A 23,838-nucleotide genomic window follows, 5' to 3' on the forward strand; every position below is an offset into this window, starting at 1 on the left:
TGTGCTAACTTAAGCCAATTTGGTTGTTCAGTTACTGTTTTTGATATTGTAGATATTGGAAACCTCTAGTACTTATATGTAGGTGAGGGCTCTAAGCATCCTCTCTCACCACCTCTATACTAGTTAGTATGTTGGTCTAACAAATTCTGCCACACATTTTTAGCAAGCAGGCACAAAAACATCACATAAACTCTAGCTCCATGAAATCCCAACTCTGTCTTTTTGGTATTCTGACAGCACCTTGTTTCAATGGTTCACTTGAAGCATATGTGATTGTATAGTAGGAGCAGATTGCTTTTGGAGCTGGGAGACTGAACCCTTGTAACTGGTGGAAAAGGGGATGCTTTCAGAATTTTAAGCCTAAAGCACCATTCCTTAGGGTATGGACTGTTGGGTTTACAGGATTATTACACCCTGTTCATGTGAGGGTAAAAGCAACTGAGCAGCATTTCTGGATAGTCCACACACTTAAATACCGCTTACTACTTATTTCACCAGTGAAAAATTATTTCTTACACCTCTGCTGTTGATGAGAGATAAAGGCAGCTAGCTGAAATGCTTTGAGGAAAGGCTTCTGGATTGTGGTTTCTTAATTAATCTTTTTCATGCCAACTGTTGTAGTCTGAGTTATGTCCCTTCTCCCCGTAAAATTTGTGTTGAAACTTAATCACCAATGTAGCAGTATTAAGAGGTAGGGCCTTTAGGTGGTGATTAGGTCCTTGAGAGCCTTCATGAATGGGATTAGTGCTCTTATAAGAGAGGCTTGAGGGAGCCTGTTTGCCCCTTCCGTCATGTGAGGACATGTAGAAGGTGCCATCTGTGAGTCCTCATGAGACAACAAATCTGCTGGCACCTTGATAGTGGATTTCCCAGCTTCCAGAATTGTGAACAGTAAATTTCTGTTTATAAATTACCTAGTCTATTTTGTTATTGCAGCTCAAACAGACTAAGACACGAACTAAGCACTCTTCTAAGAGTCTTGATTAGGGCACTAACATGTTCACTGATCACCCTTAGGATGTGGTTAGTTAAACCTACCCAGAATAGGAGAATTAAAGGACTCATATCTAAACACATTGGTAACTGGTTAGATCCAACTCAGAGTCCAGGCCATCAGCCATTACAACTAGGGTCTTTGACCATAGATTTGTGTGGACACCTGTCAGCTACACAGCCAATTACTGTGTAGTTGTTTCTTCCTGTAAACAATGTTTTATATCTTATAACTGTCCCTGGGTATTTCACAGGCATTTCTGGGGCTTTATGACACAAAATGGGGATGGGGGATGGGGAAGGGCAGCAAAACTAGCTTCCCATAGAAAGATGGCAGGCATTTGTTGAGCATCTACTTTCTGCTGGATCCTGCAAGTGTTATGCAAGTGTTACAAGATGAATTAATACATAACCTTTGCCTTCAAGGAACTTAGATCCATTAAGGAGAGTAGAAGCACAACATAAATTGCTGTAATTCAAGGTAAATTAACAGATACAGGAGGGAAAGGGCTGCACACACCTGCTGTCAGTCAGTTTTTGGAGAGTTTCCCTCTGAAAATCATTGAGAGATTATCCTTTCAATGGTAGATTAAACCTGTCACAGATAAATTACACTGCCAAAGGACTTTGTTCACTTACTAGGCAGCATTGCTAATATGAGATATTTCTCTTTTCCAGTGCTTTGGGGCCTCAGTCGGAGGAGTTCTAGAAGTAAAGGGATGTCTACTGCTTTTTTGGACTCTGATTTTAGGCTCTCTAGATTCCTAAGTGAGGACTTGTTTCCATAACTGGCTTAGGAAAATGGATTTTACAAATCTCTTTACAGCCATGAGAAGTATGGTTAGGTTTAGAGCGCAAACACTTATGCTTTCCTTCCATTAAATAGGTCAGTGACATGCATTATTTTTCTTGCCTTAAAAAATAAACCATAAAGAGAACATTGGTACTTTGAGATGGGAATCTGCCAACCTCCTCATTTGCTGGCAAATTAGTAAACTCCTCTTTCCTTCTCAAAAAAAAGAAAATAAATAAAAATAAAAATAAGTCTTAAGGTCTGTAAGTGCTGTTGACAGAAACATCTAAGGCCTGGCTGATAAAGGAAATTGAACTGCTGCATTAGTAATGCATTAATACTTCTTAACATGAATTGGAATTGTACATTTATTAGTCAAATTGCATCTCAATTCTCAAGTCTATTTGAAATTAAACTTTTAATTTAGTTTTGGATAGTTACGGGAACAAAAGTAGAGTGTGAATTCCTTAACTGAGTTTGAGGAAATAACTTTTGCTACTTTTTCAGTTTTATACTCACTAAACGTTGGTCACCTTAATATATGTTGTTAATTGTAGATAGAGTAAATAACATTTGTTGCATATGTCAGAATGTTGATCAAAAATTTTTAAAATGTTCATCAAGATAATCTCATGCCGAAGAATAAGGAGGACAGTTTTAAGTATCATGACGTATTTTTCAAGCTAATTGCATAGCTTTTCCTGAAGATACCACCACAAGCTCTGCTAATGATAAGACTGTTAGGTTCTAATTCTGGAGGCATAAAACAAAAACAAAACATTGTTACCAGTGTTTCCCTTTCTTGTTCTTATTTTTTGGTGTTAGAGTAACTATCCTTCTCTTTTATTAATTTATTTAACAGCATCAGCGTTAATGGAATACACTATCCTGATGAATTTTCATTTTGCTCCTTTTGGTTTGATTTCCTATCAAAATGCTAATTTTTGTCATAATGTTACTGGAATGTTTCTAGTTCCTAAATTAGTTTTTTATTTATGTACTTAACATCTTGGCTAATTATATTTCATTCTTTTACAGGAATTTTAAACAGCTGTCAAGTGAAATGGAGTTTATGACAATTAATGGAACAACATTAAGGAATCTGGAAATCCTGCAGAATCAGGTCAGGCAAACATAAGGGCTAGTTGATTCAAAATAGTTCTGGAAAAAAAACTGGAGTAAGGTCTGTTCTTAGGAGTGCTGGTGAAAATAACGACGATGTCTTCAGCTGACCGTCCTGCCTGCCATCTATTTATTGCTTGATAACTGCAGCACTCACTCTTTGGAGAATGAAATATGTAAGATACTACTTTCGGGAGGGGTGTTTTAGGGAGTTATTAAGCTTTCCTTTTTAATGATTGAGGGACATGGCCATCCTGACAATTTCTGTATCCTTATTTCCATATCAAGCATTTCTTTGGAAAGGCGTCATCTTTGAAAATTAGTGTGAAGTTAACTTTTTGTCTGCTTGATGATATTTTTTCTACATACCTTTAACTCTTTGTTGAAATGTTTGCAGTCTTATTTCAATATCCAGCATATAAAACAAGTTACTGGGATATTCAGTTAGACTGTAAGATGTGGGTAATATTTCACATCACAAACTTTTATCATTGTTTATTTGCTCTGTGTTGATGAATTAGAACGATAATGAAGACATTAAAGTTATTGCTTTCACTTACTAAATTATTTGGAAAGATGTAGCTGTTATATTGAAAAACTAATGTTATCCTAATGATGTCGTAGAGATAAAAAGCAATTCCAACTTATTTGATTAAGTAGAGAACCTGAACCATCTAAGTCAAATGGTTTAAAGTTCTTCAGAAATATTTATTACGGTTGCCAATTGAAGTAAACACTGAATTTATCCTCCTGACTCCTGGATTCATATATTATTAACTAGTTTCTCTCACTTAGTTTCTCCCTCTTCCAGTCTATCTAGTGTACTTGAGTCAGACTTATTTTTGTTCAGTAACATTTTTATTTTGTCATCCAGAATCTGAGAATCTGTCCTGCAGCTCTCTCTTGTCAACTTTACATCCATCCATGATAGTGAACAAGTAGTAGGAATAAAAGAACATTTCTTGGCTGGAGAAAAGCCCATAATCAGCCCACAGACACAGCCCCGGCATTCTGAGCTCTCCTTGCTTCTGCCACATCTTCCCTGTTCAAACCCTGCTACGGTGCAGTCAGTTCTGAAATCTAATTCATAAGGCAAAAATCATCTAGAGTCAAAATATCCTCCAAAATCCCTTCCATTATCAGGACTTGTAGAAACAGAAGCTCAGAATTACCATCTTCTGCTTGTTTTTGCATCTCAACTTTGGCCTCCCCTTCCGCATAGCAGTGGAAAAGGTTAGGGGTTGGTGAGAGCAAAGGGAGAGCAAAGGTATAATAGTACGTGTGTCTCTTCTACCCCTCCCTGTCTTGTCTGAGCCTGCTTCTCCAGTACTGTCAAGTCATTGGAGAATGTCAGGTAATTTCCCTCCACTGTCCTCACCGGGCCCTTTACTCCAGGTAAGCCAGTTGGCTTTTGTCTCAACGCAAAGGGCTGTTGCTGTTTTCGCCTGCCTTTCTCAGTCTACTCTGCTTGTCCAGCCCCTCCTCAGAGAAGCCTTCCTGATCTCCGTACCTTCTCTGTGTGCTCTGCATTGAACTCCTGAAGCCTAGGAGCTTATGTTACACCTTTTCTAGTTGATTCCTGCCAGCTGGCATTGCATCCTAATTATAAATCTTTTTTTCCCCCCAAACTTAGGTATAAATGCCCTGAGGAAGGGACCATATCTTTGCTATGATTAGCACATAGGAGGTGCTCTGTAAGTAGCTACTTACAGAGAAAAAGAAAAAACAGAAATCAAACAAAAAACGTAACTCAGGTGGAAATAGCAATTTTATGTTTCAGATAAAATTTAAACAACTCAATAGGCTTTGTAATACTATGAATCCTTTGTTAAAATTAACTCATCTCTAGTTAATTGTCAATTTTTCAGAGCTAAACTTTTAAGTGGCAAAGGCAAACTTTTACTAGGGATTTAATAAAACAGACTAAAATAAAACCCTTCCAGGATAAACAGCTAGAGTACAATGCAGGTTCGTATCTGTCTCCAGTACTTTCTACTTGTTCACTGCTGTCATGAGAGCATTGCTCCGTAAAATGGTAACTCTGAGGCAGTGGAAGGCATTGAATTACCAAAGGAAAACTAAATTGTCTTTGCTATACTTCCCAAGGCAGGAAAGTATGCAATTATATTTTTAAGATACTTAGGACAAGCATATATTTCAAAATAGTCTCGACAATAATTTATTCTTAGTTAACCAAAAACCACACAGACTATCCCTTTTCTGTGTAAAATATCAGAAGTTCATTTTCTGTATGTATGTATTCATTCATCAAACATTAAATGAACACCTGTTATGAGCCACACATTGTGCTAGGCAGATATAGCATTTAAAATTGGGGCATACGGGGACTACCTAGGGCTCATGAACAACCAACCATTTGGCCCAATATATTGTCTAACTAATAAAACTTGTTTTCTGGACTGCCTTAGACGGATATGAAAACCAAAGGAAGTTTGCTTTGGGTTTTAGACCACACTAAAACTGCATTTGGAAGACGGAAGTTAAAGAAGTGGGTGACCCAGCCACTCCTAAAATTAAGGTAAAAGGAATTATTAATTTTGTGTGTTTAATCTGAACTTATAAAACTGTGAAATTAAAGGCATGTTAGCCTCCATAAAACCAGGGTTACCATGGTTTATAAGAATACAGTTTTAAATTGGGGAACATTTTATTTTGTAACCAGCAGTAGACTGATGTCATGAGGATTTTTTCCTTATCCCCAACAATGAGCCTGTTTGCAGATCCAGTAGACCTGTTGTCCGGGAAAGTGAGTTATCCAGTTAGTTTGGGTCATCAGTGTAAGCAAGTAGGGAGAGGGGCGCTGAAGAGACAGGTAGGTGCCCTTTGTGGAAGGCTTTGAAGGCTAATCTGAGGAAGTGATATCTGGAGGGAGGGATTCTGAGCTTGGGGTGATATGATCAGAGCTGGGCTTTTGTGTAGGAGGGGACTAAGAGAGAGTGAAGTTAGCAAGTTCATGGAGAGGGGCTGAGGCCCTGAGCTACAGCAGTAACAGCAAGGAATCCAAAAGAAGGATCAGGTGTGAAGCATTAGGAAAGCAGAATGAATAAACTAGGAGCTCCTTGAGGGAAGGTCCTTGAGTCTTGTGCCTAAAACACAGTGATTTCCGAGCTTGTCTGCATATTGGAATCATCTGGGAAACTTTACAAACTACTGATGCCTGTGTCCAACACCAGAGATTGTGATTTAATTGGTCTCCAGGGTGGCCAGAGAGTTGGACTTTTTTAAAGTTCACCAGATGATTCTGATATGCAGATAAATCTGGGGACTCTGACCTAGAACAGTGCCTGGTACTTAGTAGAAGCCCAGTTAATGTTTACTGAATAAATCCTATTTATTGAGCTCTTACTATGTACCAGTATTTAATACTCAAAATCACCCTTTGAGATAGGTCCTTGAAATGAGGAAACAGATTCAGAGAGCTTCAATGACTTGCTCAGCCCAGGTTTTAAGCCAGCACTGACTGCAGAGACGTGAGTGGGCACTAGTGGCTGTCCTGAACAGTGGCCCATATGCCTAGGCCAGAGAGAAGATGGTGTGGTGGGTAAGAGAACTGTTATGTGTTGGCTCTGTCAACCGAGTCAGTCAATCTCACTAATCCTCAGTGTTCTCACCTTTGAAATGGTAGAACGTGTCATCACAGGGTTGCTATACGAAATAGAACTTTCAGCTCTTTATCTCATACCAGGCAGTAAGCCTAGCAGCTTTATGACCATTGTCTCTTTTAAACTGCAACAGGCTAAGTACAATAGATGGTATTATTAGCCCCATTTTACTCTGTGATTAGTAAATAGTCACTATCATCAGTAAAGGATAGCAGATGTTGTTAATGTTGGTAATAAGCTTAAGACACTGTTTTGATGATGATGATTACTAAATCATTTCAGATTTAATGGGTCACTCTGATTTCCTGTCTTAACTGTAAAGAACTTAAGACATGGGAAATTGATGAGATAAAGAAGAAATCCTGAAAATGGAAATATTTCCTTTAGTTCAATATTCAAACGAAATAAGGAGATCTTATGACAAGATGGCTTTCAGTGGATACTCCGTGGACAATAAGGGATGTAGCATTCTGGCTCATGGAAAGGCATCTACCTAAACAACCACTGCAATTTTTACTGTGTTATTTGGTTGGTTGAAATATTCAGCAGAAACAGACTTACTAGCAGACTTTTTCACATAAACAAAAATTTTTATTTCTAATGCTAAATTTCCTTCCTTTTGTGTAACCAGTATTAATTTGAGATAAATTCAGTAGATCATGTTGTCTGCTCTTAGAGGCTGGATCACATATCCCTTGGGGATCCTACCTTCCCAGAAAGGCTGAGAGAAAATATGCCAGGCATTGAACCACTGATGTTTTCAAATATGAACTTTCTACTGGCCTACCAATGACATTAGCCCAAAACAAATGCACAAAATTACTTCTTTGCTGTTTTTATTTTAGGTCATGGTTTTAAAACTTTTATCCTCCTAACCTATCAAAATTCACTTCAAAAGAATTGCAGTTAAATCTTTTTTTTTTTTTTTTTGAGACAGGTTCTCCCTCTGTGCCTGGGCTAGAGTATAGTGGTGTCATCATAGCTCACTGCAACCTCAAATTCCTGGGCCCGAGCAATCCTCCTGCCTCAGTCTCCTGAGAAGCTAGGACTACAGGCGCGTAGCACCACGCCTGGCTAATTTTTCTATTTTTTGTAGAGATGGGGGTCTTGCTCTTGCTCAGGCTGGTCTCAAACTCTAGCCCTCGTTCCTTGGCCTCCCAAAGTGCTAGGATTACAGTGTGAGCCACTTGCACCTGGCCAAAATTCCAGTTAAATCTTAATGGCACTTACAACCTATTACAAACAAATACCTAGAGAAAATGTGCTGATTAGTCACTGGCTCAGCTATATATTTACAGTCATGCGCTGCATGATGACATTTTGGCCAATGAGGGACCACATATACAGCGGTGTTTTTTATGTTTAGGTATGGATAGACACACAAATACTCATCCTTGTATTACAGCTGCCTACAACATTCAATAGTCACATGCTGTGCAGGTTTGTAGCCTAGGAACACTAGACTGTACCACATAGCCTAGCTGTGTAGTAGGATATGGCATCTAAGCTTGTGTAAGTATACTCTGATCGCACAACGATGAAATCACCTAACAGTGCAATTCTCAGAATGTATTACTGTCATTAAGCGACATGTGACAGTATTGTGTTTACAATAACATAAGTGCTATGTTGATCACATCAGTGGTTCATCCAGGGTAATAGTCTGTCTCTGACATTGACAGCCAAACGTTGATTTAGGGTCTGGCTTTCTTCTACAGTGAGATGATACAACACATAATGGGTGATGAGGGAATTTAGCAAGATAATGCAGGTCTCCCCAGGTTCTGCAAGATCTTGTTATTTGTCAGTCATCCATGAATCCTCTTAAATCCCTTAAGCTCCTCTTTTTTTTTTTTTATCCTATTCTGGCTCTTGGGGCAATCACATAGTTTGTAAGTCTAGGACCAAGTACCCAAGTTTCAGAGGCTTTCCCACCCCCCATCACCTTTTATTCCATAAAATAGCCTTGTTGGTGCAGAATTTTACTAAAAAAATTAAACAAAAAGAAATTGAGCTTCTTTCATGAGTACCTCTTCTGCCTGTACCTAAAATGTATGTTTTTTAATTTAAAAAAAGTTTTTGTTTTTAATTTTATTTTTAACTGACAAATAATTATAGTATTATTTATGGAGTACAATTTGATGCTTCTTTATATGTATATATTATAGAATGGTCAAATCAGGGTAATTAACATATCCATCACCTCAGATATTATTTCTTTGTGGTAAGAGCATTTAAAATCCTCTTTTAGCTATTTGACATACATACTGCATTATTAAGTATAGTCACCATGTTATGCAATAGATCACTAGAACTTATTCCTCCTATCTAACTGAAATGTTGTGCCCTTTGACCAATATCTCCTCTTTCCCTGCTTACACTCTCCCCCAGTCTCTGGTAACCACCATTCTATTCTCTACTTCTATGAGTTTGACTTTTTTAGATTCCACATATAAGTGAGATCATACGATATTTTTCTTTCTGTGCCTGGCTTATTTCACATAGCATAATGTCCTCCGGGTTCATCTGTATTGTTGAAAATGACAGAATTTCCTGCTTTTTTTTTTTTTTTAAGACTGAATAGTATTTTGTTGTGTATATATCACATTTTTAATCTATTTGTCTGTTAATGGGCACTTCGGTTTCCATATCTTAACTATCATGACTAATGCTATAATGAACATGGGAGTGCAAATGGCTCTTTGACATACTGATTTCAATTCCTTTGGCTATATACACATCCTTTGGATGTGAGGTGACATCTCATTGTGGTTTTAATTTGCATTTCTCTAATTAGAGATGTTCAGCATTTTTCTTATATCTGTTGACCATCCATATATCTTTTAAAAAATGTCTATTCTGGTCCTTTGCCCATTTTTAAATAGGGTTATTTGTTTTCTTATTATTGAGTTGTTTGAGTTCCTCATGTAAATTGGATATCAGTTGCTTATCCCATAGTATGATTTGCAAATGTTTTCTCCCATCTATGAGTTGTCTCTTCATTCTGTTAATCATTTTCTTTGCTGTGGAGGAGATTTTTAGTTTGATGCAATCCCATTTGTCTATTTTTGTTTTTGTTGCCTATGTGTTGGTTCCCAAAGCTTTTTCTCATCTTGTGGTCTTTGTACTTGATGGTCTTTCTTCTACCTAGAATATTCTTCCCTTTCTCTTCAATCTTTATAGGGTTAACTGCTTATCTTTTAGGTTTCAGCTTAAAATGTTATGTCTTCAGAGAGGTTTTCTCTGACCTCCTAATCTAAATTATGTTCCTTGTCTCATTTTTTGATGGCATATAGAGATTATCATAATTGATATTTGTGTGTTTACTTAATATCTATCTCTGTCATTATCTGTACAAGGGATCTTCAAAAAGTTCATGGAAAATGTGTATTGTGAAAAAACACAGATTTCAAAAATTTTTTGCTTCAAAATAAACTTGTACTAACCTGTTATGTGTGAACAGGATCTAGTGTGAGGCACTAAGAAGGATAAGGTATTAGTTTTAAAAGAGCCCTTATCAGAGCACCATAAATTCTGTTAAAATTGAAGTAGGAACAAACACCAAATTTATGGTCCTGCTTGGAAGGAAGAATGGCGAAATCACTTATGCTTTGCGAAAAATTTAGGGGGACAGTGCCCTAAAGAAATCAGCAGTTTACAAATGGATAACTCATTTTAAGAAGGGACAAGATGATGGTGAAAATGAAGCCTATAGCGGGAGACCATCCCCATCAATTTTCAAGGAAAAAAATTCATTTTGTTCAGGCCCTAATTGAAGAGGATTGATGTTTAATGGCACAAACAATAGCCGACACCATAGATGTTTCAGTTGGTTTAGCTTACACAATTCTGACAGAAAAATTAAAGCCGGGCAGACTTTCTACTCAATGAGTACCAAAACCACTGTGCCCAGGTGAGCTACAGACAAGAGCAGAGCCTTCCATGGAAATTTTAAACAAGTGAGATCAAGATCCTGAAGCATTTCTTTGGAGAATTGTGCAGGAGATTAACCGTGGCTTTACCAGTATGATCCTGAAGACAAAGCACAATCAAATCATTAGCTACCAAGAAGTAGAATTGGTCCAGTCAAAATAAAAGCAGACCAGTCAAGAGCAAAGGTCATGGCAACAGTTTTTTGAGATGCTCAAGGCACTTTGGTTGTTGACTTCCTGCAGGGCCAAAGAATAATAACATCTGCTTATTAATGAGAGTGTTTTGAGAAGGTTAGCCAAAGCTTTAGCAGAAAAACTCCCGGGAAAGCTTCACCAGTCTTTTACTATGACAATACTTCTGCTTATTCCTCTCATCTAATGAGGGCAATTTTGTGAGAGTTTCAATGGGAAATCATTAGGCATCTACCTTACAGTCCTGATTCAGCTCCTTCTGGTTTCTTTTTAATTTCCTAATCTTAAAAAATTTTTAAACAGTACCTATTTTTCTGCGGTTAACAACGTGAAAAGATGGCATTGGTGTGGTTAAATTCCAGGACCCTCACTTCTTTAGGGATAGGCTAAATGGCTGCTATCATCACTTACAAAAATGAAAAATGCCTTAAACTTGATGGAGTTTATGTACAGAAATAAAGTTTATATTTTTTAATTTTTGTCTTTTAATTCCATTTTTCCATGTACTTCTTGAAGTTCCCTTACATGTTTATAGCAAGCATTTGATCAGTGTTTATTGAATGAGAGATTAAAAGAGTGAATCTTTCTAGACCCAACTCAGATGTCTCTTTTGAGGATTCGTTGTTATTCTCCTTCCTCCCTCTGTGAAAAGTTAACTCTCTTGTTTTTTGTCCCATTTCTTACCCTCCACCCCAACCACACATGCAGTCTCCCTTAAGGGCTGTGTCTCATGGTGTTTTGACTACAGTAGGTAATCAATAAACTATGAACAAGTGAATCCATTTGGAAATTTTAGGTTTCCAAATAGGCTCTGAAAATCAAGGCACACCTCTGTAAGGAAAGTCTATTTTTCTAAGAAAATTGCTTTTAAAAGAACTTTAGAAGAGGCATTTCTTTTATTTGATTCCTTGTTTTAATGCTGCAGAATTGGTTGGGAAAAATAATTTCTTCCCTTTTAGTGGAATAATTAATTGCTTGTCCAAGTATGAAAACATTGTACTTAGGACTGGAAGAGATGGTGTGGCAACATCGTGCTTTCTTGTCAAATCTCTAGTGGAATTACAATAGAAGTTACTTGAGAAAGTCATGTTACTGAGTAAGGAAGCTAGGTCAGGTGATAGGAAGGTGCTGTCTTCCACTTTTAGACTTAGTTTTAAGTATCATATAAAAGGTCTAGCTCATAACTCTAAACACATCTGAATTGGAATTTATTTACTTAGTAATATTTGGGGGACACTGTGATTTTCCTACAGCTCTTTAAAGCCATACTTGTAGAATTTGAATTCCATAATGGGTAATTTAGGTGATGTATTAGTTTGCTAGGGCTGCTATAACAAAGTACCACAAACTAGACAGCTTAAATAATAGAAATTTATTATCTCACAGTTCTGGAGGCTAAAAGTCCAAGATCAAGGCATCAGTAGCGTTGGTTCTTTTTGTTTTGTTTTGTTTTGTTCACCTTCACATAGCTTTCTTGTCTGTGTAGCGTTGGTTCTTTCAGGGAGTATCTGTTCTGTGCCGCTCTCCTAGCTTCTGGTGGTTTGCTGGCAATCTTTGGCTTTCCTTGGCTTGTAGGTGTGTCCCCTTTCTCTGCCTTCATGTTCATGTGATGTTCTCTCTGTATACATGTGTCTTCAGATGGTGTTCTTTTAATAAGGACACAGTCCTACTCCATTGTGACCTTATCTCAACTAATTATATCTGCAGGGACCCTATTTCTAAATAGGGTCACATGCTAAGACAGTGGGGGTTAGGACTTCAGCATATCTTTTTTGGGGCACACAATTCAACCCGTAACAAATAGGCTCAGTATTTCAAATTTTTCCTCCTTTTGGCATATGTAAATTAAATGTACCCATCTCTTGAATGGAAGCGAGTGTTTTGATTATCATTTAAATGTTTTGCACTTGTTCATCATCTGAAGTGAAATTGTAAAGAACCATTGAATTTTGTAAATTGCAAACATTCTGCAATTTTGTGCCTATAGTGCATTTCTCTGAAAAATTATCCATCTTGTCTTTGACAAATATCCTGGACTGTCTGTCCAGGTGAAGGTATTTATGCAAAGTGTTAGATTGATTTTAGGGATGATAAATATGTTGCTTGAAAGGGGAGGTGGAGGAATAAAAAGAGGGGAAAGGAGTATGTTAACCAAATTAAATTATAGAATGAAAATGTTTACAATAAAACAGTATATAAAATATAATCACAAAAGAAAACTTGTGTTAAAAAATAAGAAAGGAAAATTTGGGAGAGAAAGGAACAAAAGTCTGAATATAAGATATGAAGAAAGAAAATAGCCAAAAGTAGGATGAGGGAAAGACTAACCTCTGAGAGGTGAGACGTGTTACTCTGAATGTGTCTGTGTTGGAGAAGCAGAGGTCTTAAAGCTCAGAAGGATCAAGGAAGTGGAAAGAAAATGTCAGGGTGGAAAACTAATCTCCAATTGTGCTGCATTTTTGACCTGTATTATCTGTATTAATTTTTCAACTGTTCTTTTAAAGATAGTTATTACTTTTATTTTATAGATGAGAAAAACTGAGACTTAGGCCATCCAAGCTAAGCACACTGGGGCCCATCTGAAAGCATAATTTTGGATAATGAGACTTCAGCTTGAGTTCTGATTTCCTCACTCAATTGTATCACTTTGGACAGTTTCTTTACCTGTAAAATGGGAATTCCAATACCTACCTCAGTGTTGTGAGGACCAAGTGAGACAGTATATATAAAGGATTATTATGGTTCCTAGTATCAATTTTTGGTCAAGAAGATAGCTGTGGTCTTTGTAGTAAGAAAAAAAACCTGCAAGCAACCTAGTTCTTAGTAGGGAAATGGAAAGTTGCTATCTACTCATATATTGGAATATTATACAGCAGTTAGAATGAATGACCTAAGTCTACATGTGTCACTGTGGATAAAGAACAAAGCAGAGGCCAGCTAAAACTTCCTGGCTGTCTGCATCCCAAGAGGTGCAGATAGGTAGTTTCTGCTTTGTCCTGCAGTGTCAGGACCTTCAGTGAGATTTAAACCAGCTCAGATGACCAACCGTAAATGGCAACTTCCATTTGGGCTGAGGAGGAGGAGTACAGAAGATAATGAGGAGAAGAAGATGTGTATCTCTTCCTTCTGGGCTCCTCCGACTTTATCTTCCTCCATCTTTATTGCCTTTATTAGTGAGGATTTTCAGAATCTCTCCCCTCAAAATGCTATGAGAGGATTTCATTTTCTGTGGCTTTAATGTCATAAAATATCTCCTTATGTGAAATAACCAGATATGCTCTCTAAAATCTAACAAACATCCTTTTAGGACATAGGTGAGATTGTATTAAAAAAAAAAAATAGGGAAAAACTCAGGGAACAGATTGAAAAAGGAGGTGGAAATAGAGGTGAATTGACCCTCTGGGCCCTTGCAGATCTTGGTAATCAAGAAGATTGAGTTTTAATTGCTTTGTGGGAGACAGGAGACAAGGACTTGGGTCCACTTAAGTTAGGGAGACTACAGTAATGTAAGACACTCTAAAGCCTATCATCTTAGTAGAGAGGTGACAAAGAAACACATCTTGGTATAGTCTCATCAGGTAGAAAAGTTTCCAAGGATTCTTAACCACAGGTCTTCCCTCATAGGTGTGCAGTTCTAATTTATACTATCCATGTGGTCTGGCAATTCCTAAGCTGTAAAATTTACTTTAAACACTTTGATTGTACCTCAGATAAATATCAAATCACAAAGTTAAAAGAAATACAAAAGAGAATTAAAAATATGAGCATGATGTTAGGGTGGAAAGCTTAGTAGGTGCTCACAGTGCAGGGGAGAAAGATTTCTCATGCAGAGATTAGGATATTATAAAAGTAAAAGTTTATCTTCTTAGAGGACAGAGAGAGAGTGAGACTGAAAGAAGGAGGGGGAGGGGGAACAGCCTGGCATCCTGAAGAAAGAGAAGGGAGGTGCCAGCACTGAGGCCAAGTGGCTTGCTGATTTTATGGAGTTAAAGAGAAAGAAAAGACTAATGATTGTTGTCAGTGGAAACAGAAAAGGCTGTGGGGTAATTAGCAGGAGGCAGCCGGGAGACGTCAGGTTGTCTGTCTGTCTCGTTTTCTCTGCTCCTGGAGACTTGGTCATCTCTGAAATGTAGTCAGGCTTATGGCAGTGGATGTGATTTTGCCCCTGAGATATGGTTTTGGGCAGGAAACTAAGGCCTGGAGTTTGCCCCTCTGCTGTCCCTCCAGGAGCTTCTCAGGAACACCATCAGGCCACAAAACATTCTAAAAGCAGTTTCTGGCAAAAGAGAAAGATTTACATTTTCTTTCTGTCTTTTGGCTCGTTGTAGCTGTTTGTGAAAACAGAGTTCCTGCAGGGTACCTGCCAGCTAGGGAGAGAAAGAGCAGAGGCTGGGGAGAGAGCTCATGATTGGTCTTTAGATGTTATTAGGAAATTGCATTAGATATTTTCCTGTTACTTCAGCAAGGCTGGCCCTTTCACATAGAACAAAAAAACCATCAGAGGGTCTCAGGTTGATTTAAAAAGGAACTACATATAATTTTTAAAACCAGTGAATGGATTAAATAAGACTAAATATAATAACTGAAATGAAAGATAATATCTGAAGAAACTACCTAGTATGTGGTGCAGACAATGTGATAGAAGATACAAGAGATTGAAAGAGAAACCTAGAATCAGATTTATAGAAGAAAATAAAACTAGAATGGGAAGAGAGATGATGTTTAGAGAGATGATAAAGGATGAGAATTTCTCATAATCATGAAAGATGTGAATCCTCAGATTTAAAAAGCAGAATGGTTCCGGAGTGATTGAAAACAAACAAGAAATCCACATTTTGCTAAATCATAGTGGAACTCAAAACACTAAATCAGAGATAAAACTGTTAAAAGAGAGTAAAGAAAGATCCACCTGTAAAGCAATGGATGTTACATAACTGATTTGCTTTCTAATGTCTCAAACTATACTGTTTCTTTCTTTTCTTTTCTTTCTTTCTTTTTTTAATTTTTCTTCCCTTCCTTTCCTTTCCGTCCCTTCCCTCCTTCCTTTCCTTCCTTCCTTTCCTTCTTTCCATTCTTTCCTTTTTTAACATAGTCTCACTGTGTTGCCAGAGCTAGAGTACGATGGCATCATCACAGTTCACTGGAGCCTCAGACTCTTAGCCTCAAGTGATCCTCCTGCCTCAGTTTCCTGAGAAACTGGGACTACAGGCACATGCTACCATGCCTGGCTAATTTTTCTATTTTTTGTAGAGATGGGGTCTTGCTGTGTTGTTCAGGCTGGTCTTGAACTCCTGGCCTCAAGTGATCCTTTTGCCTTGGCCTCCCAAAGTGCTAGGATCACAGGCACGAGCCACTGCACCCAACTTTGTTCTGTGTTTCTTTTGCTTTCTTTTGGTGACTTCTTTGTGGATTCAGAGTACTTATCATTCAGTTTTCCCCCAATAGCTTGGTAGTTTATATGCCTGTTCCTATTATCAATTATTTCTGTTAATTCTTTTTGTGTGGTTTGTTTTTTTGTTTTATTTTTTTTTGAGACAAAGTCTCACTCTTTAGTCTTGGTTAGAGGCTAGAGTGCAGTGGCCAGCTCCTGGGCTCAAGCACTCCTCCTGCCTCCGCCTCCTGAGTAGCTGGGACTATAGGCGAGCATCAGCATGCCTGGCTAATTTTTTCTATTTTTAGTAGAGATGGGGGTCTCACTCTTGCTCAGGCTGGTCTCGAACTCCTTGAGCTCGAGTAATCCTCCTGCCTTGGCCTCCTAGGGTGCTGGGATTACAGACATGAGCCACCGCGCCTGGCCTATTTCTGTTAATTCTTAATCATCTGGTTTCTTTTTGTGTTTGGTTGTCTTTGTTTATATATTGGTCGTATTATTTGGAAAGTTATTTTTAGGAATAACGTAAGGGCTAGGATGAAGGTGCCTTCTCCCAGAGAGGACTTTTGTTTGCTTGTGCTAGGTGTCTGGTGGCACGACCAGTGTGGGACCATCTCAATTCAAGTTCAGGGCTTAAGATGTTTTAGGCCATCCAAATGATGATGAATAAGACTGCAAGTTCATTCTTACTCTGGGGTCAGCTCATTTTCACAGCAGGTTTTTCTGGCGTGTCTCTTCAGTGCAAAAGTGGCTCTGACTGCTGGATTATTTCTCTGAGTTCTTGCTTGTTTTTAGATTTTGGTATGGTCATTAAATACCATTTTGTTAATTCTTTGATGCTGTGATGAACATAGTTTTATGTTTCTTCTGGCTTTTAAAATTGACCTCAGTGGGAGAAATGGTCTAGAAGTACCTATTCCTACCATTCCCAGACACAGAATTCATATTGCTTTTTCAAAAGCTTGGATTTGTTGCCTTAACTGATAATGAAGGGTAGCTGTCAGACAATTGTTGTATTTAATTTTTGAAGAAGGTGAATTGTACTCTCTTGATCAAAATGTTGCATTATCAGAACACATGTAGTAGTAATCCTTTAAAACTTTTTGGATGATTTACAATTTACCACAATGTAAATATTCAGAATAGCTCTTTAGAATGTAATTTTATAAATAATACCTTTCTTTCATGATCTGCACAGCTTTGAACATGATCTTTGTGGATGGTGTCACAGTGCATCTCATCACTGAGCATACACCTTCCTTCCTCTTCCTCTCTCATCTAATCTGTCACAACTCCTGTTAATTTTGCTTCCTTAATATTTCTTGACACTACATGCTTCTCTCCATTCCCATATCCTCTATTCAAGTTCAGCCCTTCAGGGCTGCTTTCTAGGACTTTGGAAGCAGTTTTCTAACTGATCTTTCTGCTGCTGTTCTCACGGCCATCTAAAATTAGCCTTGAATCCCATTGTCCCCAAGATAAAGTCAAAGCTACCATGCTGCCTGCATTGCTCATATGATCAGGCCTCTGCTTACCTCTCTGGCTCCTACTGTCGACTTTTCACACCTTCACCCTCTGTCTTTCACTAATCTTTTACAGGTCTCCACTGAGACAATAGCCACCCCACCCCAGGAAATCCTCCCTGGCTCTGAAACTGGGTTAGATCCTTCTCTTCTGTGTTCCCATTGCACCTGGCTCATAACCCTGTTATAATCTTATCATCTTATCACGTTGTTACCATTAATTCTTTTTAAAAAGTTTTACTATTTGTCATTAGGGTATAAATTCTTTGTGACTAACAAAGATCTCTTGTTAACACTTACACCCCTAATGTCTACCACCTTTTACAATTGGTACTTTGTAAGTACTCAGTAATTGTTCATTGAATGAATGAATGATTTATGTGAAAGGCAAAGCTAGGTAGGTGTAGGTAGTGATGCTTAGGTCCTAGGAAAGGGATTATGGTTCATGTTTCTAGTAGAAGGTTATTTAGATAGTTGATTTAGTCATATCACGTGCCCAGTGTGTTACTGTCTGAATTTAATTTATTCATTTTGTGTCATCTGTCTTTAAAGTACAGCTTTTAGTGAACAAACAAACAACCCTTCAGCTCCCCAGGAGCATTTCCACAAGTAGCAACCAGCAGGTACTGACTCCATCAGTGGCTATAGTGGTGGGTCATACACTGTGTTTCTGAGTGACAGCCATACACAGTAGATACTCACATCATCACTTAGTTCATCCTCAAATGTGAAGGACTCCAGTGACACCCACGTTTAGTCCTTGGATCTCTGGTGGTAAAGAAGAATATTTGTTATACCTAGGAACTCAGATTCTTTTTTGTGGGGAGCATGTGGAGTGAATTACTCACTTGCCTTCTTTTCATTTGTTTAGATTATATAGTATTATAAGATCAACCATAGCATACCAGAGGGAACTTGGAATAATGCCTTTATTATCATTCATTTGACAATGCTACTTCCTGTTTTGTTGCCTGTCACTACTGCCAAATTTCTCTCATTGATTGTACTAAAGTAATAATTTCTATTCTGATGGTCTGACATATTGCTTTATTTTAATTACTTGGAAGGTCTTATTACTACTAATTAAAGAACAATTCTAAGGTATTGGAATTATTTTTAAAAATGTTGAAGTCATTCTGATTTATTTGCATTTTGATCTGTATATGGGAGGTGAAATGGAATTATAGCTACCCCAATGATGAGAAATTTGTGATAAACAGTGCCCCTCACCCTTTTACCCTCTCCCTGCCCATTTAGACATCTGTAATTAGTTATAGCATGCTTTTATCTCTATGCAACCTACTAACTAGTTTCAACATAGTACTTCAAATCATCACTATCGGTCAGATTTAGCACTCAAGATCCTAGGACTACCTCTTTTTGTATATTCCTTCCTTGTTCACTTTGCACAAAATAGCTGTTTACATGTTTATGCTCTAAGGTTTGTCTGCATATAGTTATTTCAAGATTATATTTTGGGTGCTATTTCTCCCTCTCTCATGCTGTCCTTTTTAGTATCCACTAAACAAATTTTGTAACAATGATGGTAATAGTTAATATTTAATGAGTACTATGTAGTGGTCACTGTCCTAAGTCTAGGCATGTATTATTTCATTGAATTTTGGTAATAATACCAAGAGTTAGGGCCCGTTGCTGTTCTCATTTTATAGATGGAGAAACTAGGCAAGGCTATGTAGTTGGTAAATGACAGAGCCGGGGTTTGAACTGAGGCACCCTGCCTTCTGATCCCAAGTTATTAACCTCTGAGCTATTGCTTCCCTAAAGAAGGTTAGGTTAAAACCAAAATGATGCATAATGAACGTGCTATTTTTGCTTGCACTAACACTAGGCTAGAATAAAAGCTGCTTCCTTTGTGTTTTCTAAGATTCCAAACCAACTTAGCACAACATTTCTCTAAGAAACTTATAGTTTTATATCTATTAAAGAAAATCTTCTGGTAGATTTCATAAATATGGCTTAGATTTTCATTAAACTCCTGCTCTTATCTTTCTATAACTCAGAACATTTTAAAAAATTTTTGAGACAGTAGCTATTTGTGTAGGCTGTTTTATACATTCACAGATGGCATTATTTTATCTGTCCTGAAACCATCTGTAACATCAACTTGGTCTATTCCAATTGATATCATCTTTCATTTATGCAGGAGCAAGTTATTAAAGTAAAACTTTATATTTGTATAGCATTTTGGATAAATGTTAGACTAAAACATTGATTTATTTTATCACAACAATACTATGCAAAGAAAATCTAATTTTTTTTTTTTTTTTACCTCATCTTGATTTACTTTATATGTAGTCTTTGGAATTGAATTCCACTCAAGAACTATTAGCATATATTGTGATCCTGGAACTGCAGGGATGAAGAAATGATCACTGTCCTCACTGAGTTTATAATCCAGTGGGAAAGACAGTGAAACACTAAATTCCAATTGAAGAAGAAATAGTTATGATTCCCACTGTGGCAAGAGAAAAGAGAGCGGCATCAGAAAGGATGGCAAAGGAATTCAACCTGGTCTAGTGAGTCCAGAAAGCCCTTTCAGAGGAAGAGTGGGTAGGAGCTTGCCATACTAAGTATAGCCAGTGGGCAATAGGGAGGAGAAGAGTCTTCCAAGCAAAGTAAGCAACAAATGCAAAAGCCCAGTGTCAGACAACTTGGAGTGATCGAGACATTGGAAGAAGTTGAGTCAGAGTGACAGGTGATCTGAGGGGAGACTTGAGAGGTCAGCAGGCATTGTCTCATAGGTCAGTTAAGGATTCTGGATTTGAATCTAAAATTAGTGATAAGTCATTGATGAGCTTAAAGCAGAGGTATGACATGGCCAGATTTGGGTTTTAGGAAGACTGTTCAGGCTGCAGTGTGGAGGATGAATTGGAGAAAGGGACAGAAGTGGATGTAGGGGGGAAAGTTAGGAGGCTGTTCCAGTAGTCTTTGCAAGAAATGATTCTCACTTACACTAGGGTAGTGTAAGAGAAGGAGAGAAGTGGATGGATTGCAGAGGACCCACTCTGTGTCTACAAAGCTCTGTCTTATTCTACCGCATAAGGCTTGAACCAAATGCTTATTCTACATTGGAGGGTATGAGCCAGAGAAAAATGGAACAAAAACGAGACCTAAAGTTTATATAGTGGCTCTATATTGTGAAAAGGCGTGATCTCACAGGTAATTATAAGGATAGTGAAGATAAAAGCACCCAACTAATTTTAAAATACTCAATTGAACTGTCATTGAGATAGGATCCTGATGTAAGTAAGGTTTGCCCTTCACATCAGTGTGTATGGTATCAACAGAATTTTGAGAGAGAGAGACTTGTTTATTCAGTGGCTGATGCATCTTTTCCCCCTAAAACATCATTTCATGCTTTTATCCACTTGCTTATTCATTCATTCATTTATTTAAAAAAAATTACTGAGGGCCCACTATTCACCAGACATTTTTTCTTATCTTAGTTTTCAATGTCACCTGTGGCTTTTATACCTAGTGTGCCCCTTTGATGTTTATAGGTACTTCATGGACCACATCTCATTTGGGATATAGGTAGTCTATCAGATTTCCATTTTAAGTTGACAAGGCCTCACCACGTCTTCCCAAGTGCCCCATTTCTTAAAGTGTCATCATTGATAAAATCCTGCAACCCTGATCTCCCGAGTCTTCTGAAGTCATATCCTCTGCACTTGCTATTGCTACTCCCCAGTCTTCACTCAGGCTGACTATGCCTAGTTCTGTTTCGTTCAGTCGATCAGTTTGGCCATCACCACCACTACCTAGTCATCTTGTTGTTCATTGTAGACCTATTATATTAGCCAAGGTAATGGAAGCTATTATAGCAAATAAGTTCTCGATCTTAGTGGTTAAATACAATAGAATTTTATTTCTTGCTAATACAACTGGTAATAGATATGGGAATGGAGGATTTTCTGTTCCACTTGTGGACTCAGGCAGGTGGAGTCAACATGTGGCACACAAGATTGCTCTGAGCTCAGCATTTAACCAGCAAAGGAGGAAAAGAGTAAATGTGAAAGCTCACCCAGGAAGTTTTTATGGGCCAGGGATAGAAGTGGCTCATGTAATTCCTACCCCTACTTCAGAACTCAGGTATGTGGCCACATCTAACTGCAGGGGAGACTGGGAAACGCAGTCTCTGTGTTTGCCTGGGGAGCCAGTCTCTCTGTCTCACCCAACTAATGACTTTCCTTGTATGGTACCTGTTCTTTAATTCAGATGATAATAAGAGGCAGGCAATGACCAGAGATACGAAGGAGGAGTCTTCTTCGTGCTTTTCTAAGTGGCTGTCTCATAGTCCTGGGCATTAGAGTGGGAAATGTCTATGTTCTGAGTTCCTAACATATCTAATAATTGCTATTACTCTGTTCTTACAGGGAAATAAATGCCCGACTTGATGCTGTATCTGAAGTTCTCCATTCAGAATCTAGTGTGTTTGGTCAGATAGAAAATCATCTACGTAAATTGCCTGACATAGAGAGAGGACTCTGTAGCATTTATCACAAAAAAGTAAGTGTGATAGAAATCAAATCTATTAAAGCTGATAAGGTTCCTCAACATGAGGACATCATATATTAAAGGAAAACACCTGAGAGCTCTATTATTTTATTTTGTAAAATCTTGCAAATAGCATTAGAGACTAGCAGAAATTTTGATCATACAAAGTAAGATTATACTAATTTTTTTCATTGTAAATAGTATTCTCACTTCTATTAACTACAGCAACACATTTAGAAGCTCTTCTATTGTAATACAGGATATTCTCTTATTTCATCCTCAAAGTGTAGAAAATTATCCAAATAGGAAATTTACTTAGACTTGCTACTTTAGAAAAGACATACCATATTTCTTTTGATCTTAGATCCTTTAGAAAAGAGATACCATGTTTCTTTTGATCTTAGAACAATTTGTTTGACTTAAATGAAAAATCTGCTAGTGTAATATTTGTAGTGGTGTTAGTATACAAACAAGTTTGGATACTGAAGGTGAGTAATAAAGCATTATTTTGATTTTTATCACTTGAGTCATAGCAAAAATGAGGCTATAGCCAGAAATAATTTATCTTCAAAATATGCCTAAAATAAATTACTAGTTATATTTATAATAATTGTTAAAAAACAAAACTTTTTTTACTGTTTTACCTTTTTCAGAAGTCATTCACATACATTATACCCTTTTCTTTGTAAAAACTTTATGACATTGAAAAGATACTATTTTTATTACCTTTATGCTAATGAGAAATTATATATAATGCTACAACTGCTTGCATTACCTTGGCTAACATGATGCTGAGAGAGGATTAGTAACTTGCTAGTAAGTAACAGAATCTGCATTTAGTTAGACTCATTGTTCTTGACTGTGTTCTTTGTGGCTATGTTTTTTGGACACTACCATGTTTGATGTAGTTGTCTTGATTGGCCTTTGCATTTTTTTCCTGGTTGCTACTTTTCATAAGCAAATTTTATATTTCCCCAAATATAAATCCTTGCCAATCTAATAATTTTATTGTAGAATAATTTTTATATGCCTAAGTTTTAGTGGTGACCAATTTTTCATTAGTGTTTACTATTTTTAGGTCCCCTTTCCCCACAAAGTTTTACTAGAATAAGTACACTACCTTGGAGAATACTTGTGGTACCCAAGAGGACTTATGTAACCGTTCCATATGCTTCTGCTAAACTTGAAAACAAAGTACAAGCCAGACTTGGGAATACTACTCCTGGAGAAAAAGTTGCATGAGTTGGTCATGGGGTCAGTGGAATCTGTTGCGCCATCACTGGGTACACTGTGTTGTTGTTTTGCTGGCAAAAACAGCAATTGTGTTGATAGTTGAGAGTTTTATGGTTGACTTTTTGGAGGTTACAGAGTGGGTGCCAAACCATTTGTTGTTTTGTATCCTTGGCCCAGTGCCTGACAATCAGTGCATATAAACCATCATCAAGCAACAGATCTTCAGGCACCTTGTCTTTAGTACTTGAAAGGACTCACTGACAAATGTCAGAGATTTTTGTTTTTCTTGAGAGGAGCAAAGCTGAAAAATTTTCAATGGCAAATCAAAAGAGCTAAGTCAGAATATCCTGGAATATGTCATTAAGATGGCAGCATTATTCCATGCTACTATGATTTCTATTACGCCTTGCCGCTTCTTTGTAAACTTTACTTTGATGATTGTATTTCATAAGGTTTGTGTATTTATAAAAGTGTCAAAACTCTAATAAAGTTAGAATCTAATTCATTTTAAAAGTGAGCAATATGCAGTGAAAGAATG

The 23,838-nt window shown here is 37.5% G+C and overlaps 1 protein-coding gene across 1 annotated transcript in view; it reads left to right on the forward strand.

Moving 5' to 3' along the window:
* MSH3 (mutS homolog 3) overlaps positions 1-23,838 on the forward strand; it is a 184,375-nt gene that overhangs the window by 66,462 nt on the left and 94,075 nt on the right. The window contains exons 11-13 of the mRNA XM_069492006.1: positions 2,825-2,909; positions 5,338-5,447; positions 21,947-22,079. Coding sequence (XP_069348107.1) covers positions 2,825-2,909; positions 5,338-5,447; positions 21,947-22,079 — 328 coding nt within the window. The remainder of the gene's footprint in view (positions 1-2,824; positions 2,910-5,337; positions 5,448-21,946; positions 22,080-23,838) is intronic.

This window comes from Eulemur rufifrons, chromosome 17 (genome assembly GCF_041146395.1).
Source record: "Eulemur rufifrons isolate Redbay chromosome 17, OSU_ERuf_1, whole genome shotgun sequence".
NCBI lineage: Eukaryota > Metazoa > Chordata > Mammalia > Primates > Lemuridae > Eulemur > Eulemur rufifrons.